Consider the following 6,175-nt stretch of genomic DNA (forward strand, 5'->3'; position numbering starts at 1 on the left):
CACAGGGAGTTTAGTGTTCCCTTACTATCTTTCAACCAAGTTTGTTTTTCAACAATAATTACGCCAGTTACTTTTCTGATGGCTGCAAATGATGGACTATAGCTTTAAATGCAAGTGATTGAAAGCCAAAAATGTATATATGCATCCATAGATTTATGAAGGAATATGATGACAAAGAAAGCTGACAATTATCAATTGTCAAGCTTTGACAAAGTATAATTGTTTTACTTAAAAAAAACCACTTTGAGTCAGAAAGTGAAATACATGTAGTCTGTTGTCCATTATACAAAATGTACAAATATTGACTTCTTTAACTCATGGTATAGTAAAACTGTCCTCCCGAGGTGATACATGGAGCATTCCATTTTCCCGAGGCGAGGCCCAGAAAACTAGACTGCTCCATTGATCACTGAGGGAGGCTAGGTTTACTATACCACAAGTTAAAGCAGTCAATATTTGTTTTATAACACCTCACCCACAGATTCTGCTTGATTTTAAGCGATATGTGTAACTGATAAAATTTAATCTAACTACAATTAAAATGTGTGTCTATTTCACTACAAAATTAGTCGAAAATTTACCTGAACTTTTCCAAATTACCCTGTATCAAATGTGTGAACCCAGCTCTGTAGCGCTAGTGTTTGGGAACAGTGCACGCAATGCGCACACTTATATGCATTTGCACAAAGTACCTGTTGCTATGCGTATAGTACTGTGATTGCTAGATGTGTATAGTCTTTTGGGCCGCCACAGCAAGATAGCGAAAATAGCGAATACCGGTGTGACTCGCTCTCGGCCAATCAAGATACAGAATCTGTGGGTGATGTGTTAAAAATACATGATATTGGAAGAAAGCATTGATGACATAATGGTTTAGAAAAAGAATTCATACATACATGTAGATACCTCAGGTTCCAAGCTAGTACTAGTCCAACTTCGTATGAAAAATCCGTTTATTTGATGTTTGGTCATATAATTTGAACATCCTGTATATACATGTACATTTAGCAGTGCCGTAGTAAAAAAGAATAATTTTTTTTAATGCACCCTGTGCATTAATCTGAGTATCGCCCGTTATCCACGGAGCCAGGTCCTGTATAACGTCTGGAATGTCTGGACATGCAGATTTATGCAAGCCGCGCCAGCCAATCGGAGTCGACTTTACTAAATCATGACGTCATTTCATTCCTAAATCAGGACTAAATGGTTTGATTGGTCAAGCTTTCGCCATGGTCTATTACATAGACTAACTGTACATCGTTTCGCATATAAATTACCACATAAACACCGCGTTGCATATAGCGTTACCTCATATACACCACGTTGCATAATAAACTACCTTTGCAAATGTGCGAGACGAATATGTGTACGGGATGGGCACCACATGCAGAGCATAGAACTAATTTGCACCAATGAAAGCAACTCCGACAGTTATCAAAGGTTAAATGCAGTGATTTAATTTATTTCTTGTGACTTTTTTTTTTAAAATCCAGATATAACAAAGCAATTGTTGACTGCTGTGATGTGAGACATGGTGTTTTTGTACTCCCTTGATGACGCATAGCACCCTCGGCTTCACCTCGGGTGCTATGCGCCCCTCGGGTGCTAAAAACGCCATGTCCCACATAACAGCAGTCAACAGTTGTTAAATATCTGACTTTTCCCTTTTAATAAAAGCCCATGTTTTGGCAGATGGTCCAGCAGGGATTTTATCACTGAAATTGTTGCAGACATGTAAACTGAAATTAACACACCGAAAACCAAGTTGATTTGAATGCTATGTAAATATCTGTAGATTTGTTTTTTAAAGCTGCACTAGTGATGGGCATTTCAATGTGTTTGCTGTTATAAATAATTGTACATAGATATATTTTATGTAAATTCAGCAACCTTAAGTAACCTTGGTGTGAAACTCATCGCTGTGATTCACATCGATTGTTAACAAGGTGATAATTTTATGGAGTATAATTTAAAAAGAAAACCATCCTGTTATGTAAGGATAATGTGTGTCCATGTACAATATCAAATATTCAACACCAAAAATTATTTACAATCGAAATCCATTGAGGACAATTCAGGTTTATTTCTTTGACAGGAACCACATTTTGAAATCTCTTTTTATTTTTAATTACCGGATCTTTTTTTTATGCCAATCAAAGCTAATTGATTCCACATACATTTGGAATATATTTGTGCCATTTATCTCCCCCGTCCTCTGATTGGTGGGTTGTTGGATAACGTCATCGACATTTTCGTCCCAACCCACGGCCAAGTCGCACCGTGGAAATAAAAGTTCAGTTCCATGGTAAATGTAGAAGTTCCATTGCAAGGTCACACTATTGGTGGCTGTGATCAATCAGATGACGAGGATTTATTCTGGTGTTGTATACAACAAATAAGGCAAAAAAAAAAAGTTCTGCTTCCAGTTTCTCTACCTACCCTATTATGACAGCCTTATCCCTAATTTTTCTAATGAGAAAAAAAACACGCCAAAAACCATCAATTTCGACCTTTTACCCTTGACTACACGCAGACGCCTCCACAAAAAAATGGGCCCCCCGAAAAATTCCCTTCCTACCGACCTTATTTTCGAATGCCATGTAATCGAAAGCAGAACTATTTTTTGTTGGCCTAGTATTAATATTTCACATTGGTGCAGTGGAAAGAATCATTTCATTCGGCGGCAGAAGGAATGTTCCATTCCACTCAGCTTCGTCTCGTGGATTGCAACATTCCGTCTGTCGCCTCATGAAATTCTCACCATTGCACTCATTAACATTCATTGTATAATATTAGCTAGAAAAAAAGTTTCAACCGCCCAAGTGCTTGTTACTGGCTCTAAAGCCGGGTTTTGCTTTACGCATAAATTTGCCTGCCAATATTTTCTGCTTTGTAATATATGGAATTTTGCACCGATGAACATGTTTTTCTTTTTTATCTGAAACCAAGTAGTCGAAAGTGGTCAAAAGAACTTAGCTACAGTAATGTACGCCTATATTTTAAATCCAAATACAAAATGCATCAACATCTAACAATGCCTAAGTTAAACTGAAAGTGTAGTTAATTATTAACACAAAAACATATGGTTCCTTAGTACGTACTAACGCATTTTGCACCGTAGCCACTAATTACAATTTAGCTAACAGTTAAACCTGTATACATAATTAAACGAACGACAGTACTGAGGTTAATGACTTTTTCCCCAGAGTTTTTACTGTTATACATCGCAACGCTCGTAGATTGTTTGCTGCAGGGAAAATGCAAACTGAAAACAAATATTCGTTGTAATTTTCATAGCGGTCTTTCATAGCGGTCTTATAGGCAAAACTTCACATCAGTAAGTTTTGGTAGTTTGTTAAGTTTAATTTGTCTTAAAGAGGTTAATATCTTTAATGTTCCTTTTGTTGAGGTGAACTTGGTTAAATAAAAATCAAAGTTTATTCTCCCAACAAGTACAGTTGTCCTGCGTTCATTGGTATACCTGAATGTATTATGTAAAATATATCTTCATTTTGAAATCGCAAGTTTATGCGGGTTTTTTTCTTCGTACAATCGGTATGAATTAATTATTGCAGCGCACGCTCCTAGCTGCATTAGTTGTTGGGTTTTCTTTCTGAAGAAAAAAAATCCCGCGGATTCCAAAGGATTCGTTATAACAATATGCAGCACGTACGTCTGGCGATAGCGTCGCGAGTTGAGGGTAGCAAGGGATGCGGCTAGTTCCTCCCGCACCCGGAAAACAAAAAAACCCAACAAGCAAACAAACAAAAAAAAACAGCAGGAAAAGTGACAAACCAAGTTCCAGATTTCCCGACACTCTCACCCGTTTTAAAATGTATACGTGCAATTTATAAGTCCGAAGCCAAAAAAGATATTGCAGGGAAAATGTCGTTGCGCTAGCTTACAGGCGCCGTGGTCTCGTAAAACATCAACTTTGACGGCCGGTGTTGTAGTGCTTAGCCATACGAGCAGAGTTTCTTGACGGTCAACACCGTGCAGACAAAGCAGCATCCCATGATGCCGAAGCAGACGGCGAACGTAGTCCGGCGTGCGGCCGCCGTCTCCAGTCGCTCGCGGGTATGATGTTCTCTCATCGCCTGCAAAATGCAAGCACGGTCATTTAAGCGAGGGTTTCCTCGAGGCAAAATAGTCGAAACTAGCTTGGACAATGGAGGCCGGTTAACAGGTCCGAAAAGTGTCTTACGCCGACCAAACCACGATTTAAACATCGTCACTGAATTTCTCTCTTAACCTGAACCGTTTCTTAATAAGCTCTGAGAAATGTGGGTTGATATATAATTTGACCTAAAAGTCGCTCTATTTTATAGATTTAGATCATTTTTCACTTTATGGATAATCACCCTTAGGCCCTATTGATCCTCAACCCATTGCCATTTAATAAAAAAGTTGAACCTCCCAAAATTGAACAGGAAGTGGAAGAGGGTAGGCCTAAATCAAGTTTGACGTAGGCCGTCATATCATGAACGCCCGATGGAAAGTTGTTTAAAGAATACAGATTCTTTGACTTGAGGGGTGCCTTAAATGTGGATATATCTAGGACATTGCTACTCTATGAAACGCATCAGTAGGTCTTTGTTATTGTCACTGTATCGTTTAACTAGGATCAAACTTTTGGGAGGGGGAACTATAATACCTGGGAATACATCAGTTTATTTAAAGACGGCACTAAAATGCACATTATCAATATTGTATTTAGAACACCGACCTTGTGCCCGTGTCTGAGAAGGTTATCTGCGATCTCGTCAGCATTCTCCACAGCCTTATTTACGGCTTCTTTCGAACCGAACCAGCGTTTGTGTCTTATCATCCTCATTTTCCTCTTCCTCTTCTTTGGGAGGCTAGACATCTTGTCGGAAGTCTCAGGCTTGTAACTGCTACGGGTTGTTTGCAGGGGGTATTGTTTAGTGTCGTCGCCGCCCCTAAAGGCACTTCTGGAGACGATTGCAACTTTGTTGTGGGGTAGGCCTAAGCCCGACTCATGTCCATGCACAATGTTTTTCATACTCCTCGGCCCTGGAAATTGAAAGCCAAAGTTAAATTCAAACAGATGGCTTTAATTGCAGTTGACCCGTTCTAGCCCAGGTTGGACGTCTTCATAAGCATTATAACGGTATACCTGGGCTATAGACCGTTCCTATAACTTGGGTTGAAGTCAGACCATGGTCAGACTCTCACCAAAACAGAATAGTGGCACTCAAAAGTGACATTCTGATATTTCTTGATACAGTACATCTGAGCATGCATGGAACACACCTATGATGATCTGAGCAGCTTCTGATCGGTATACTGTACACAACGCCCTGTTGGACTATCTCAGTAGCTGGTATGCTATAAGGACACCTTCTAGGAATGGGGTCCTACAAGTAACGATTACCCTTTAGCCCAGCAGTAATGAAGACATCGTCCAACCCGGGCTACCCCTAATTACTAAAGGACTTTTGAGCGGGAAAATTGCATGTAGCCTAACGACTCATTACATTTTGCAGATTAAAACAAAACTTTAAGGAAACCTATTATAATCATACAAGCATTGTTTTAAAGCTTTCTTTCTCTGAGACTAGATGTGCATAGAATAAAGCTGTTTGAGTGTCTCCACGATACCGCGATTTTAGTTTTTACTTCGTTATGACAGTTTGATAGCTACTCACCACATTGAGAAATCTGCCCCAGCGAAACAGCCGCTAAAACGATGATCCAAATCAACTTAATCTCCATTCTCCAACGCTCTTCATACCAACTAATTAGTTTGTTTAAACCGTCTAGTCCACGCAGCAACAAGTATTTATGTTTTATGTTCTCATCCGAGAACAAAGAAATGTTGTTAAATCTACAACGTCAGACTTTAAGTAGGGTTTACATGTGCGATAAAATTAATTTGTATCTTTCGCGTACTAAATATATTTGAAAATTCGATTGTTTGCGTGCGCGTGACATCAAAAACGTGCGCGCTACGCGATTGCGCGTTTGCCCTCATCATCTAGGCGTCAAGTAGATCTGACATCGCGCATTAAGTAAGTGTCCTCCACTGCTCTCTGTCTGATGCCACGTGCCAGGTGTGTCGATCTTTAAAGTTGACCCCCGTGGTTGACCCCCTCTTGGTAGCTTGTTCTTGTGGATTGCCTCTAGAAGTGCTTGCTTGGCAGGAGTTTCCTCA

General features: G+C 39.6%; 1 protein-coding gene across 1 annotated transcript; it reads right to left on the reverse strand.

Annotated features, from left to right (window-relative positions):
* Positions 1 to 3,443: 3,443 nt before the first annotated feature.
* Positions 3,444 to 5,935, reverse strand: LOC119744287. The gene is made up of 3 exons (XM_038220160.1): positions 5,670 to 5,935; positions 4,727 to 5,034; positions 3,444 to 4,097 (listed from the first exon to the last, which is right to left on the reverse strand). Exons 1-3 carry the CDS (start codon positions 5,734 to 5,736, stop codon positions 3,957 to 3,959), a joined length of 516 nt encoding a protein of 171 aa, XP_038076088.1. The 5' UTR covers positions 5,737 to 5,935; the 3' UTR covers positions 3,444 to 3,956.
* Between the last annotated feature and the right edge of the window lie 240 nt (positions 5,936 to 6,175).

The sequence above is a fragment of the Patiria miniata genome, unplaced genomic scaffold, assembly GCF_015706575.1.
Source record: "Patiria miniata isolate m_02_andy unplaced genomic scaffold, ASM1570657v1 HiC_scaffold_12, whole genome shotgun sequence".
In the NCBI taxonomy this organism is placed as follows: Eukaryota; Metazoa; Echinodermata; class Asteroidea; order Valvatida; family Asterinidae; genus Patiria; species Patiria miniata.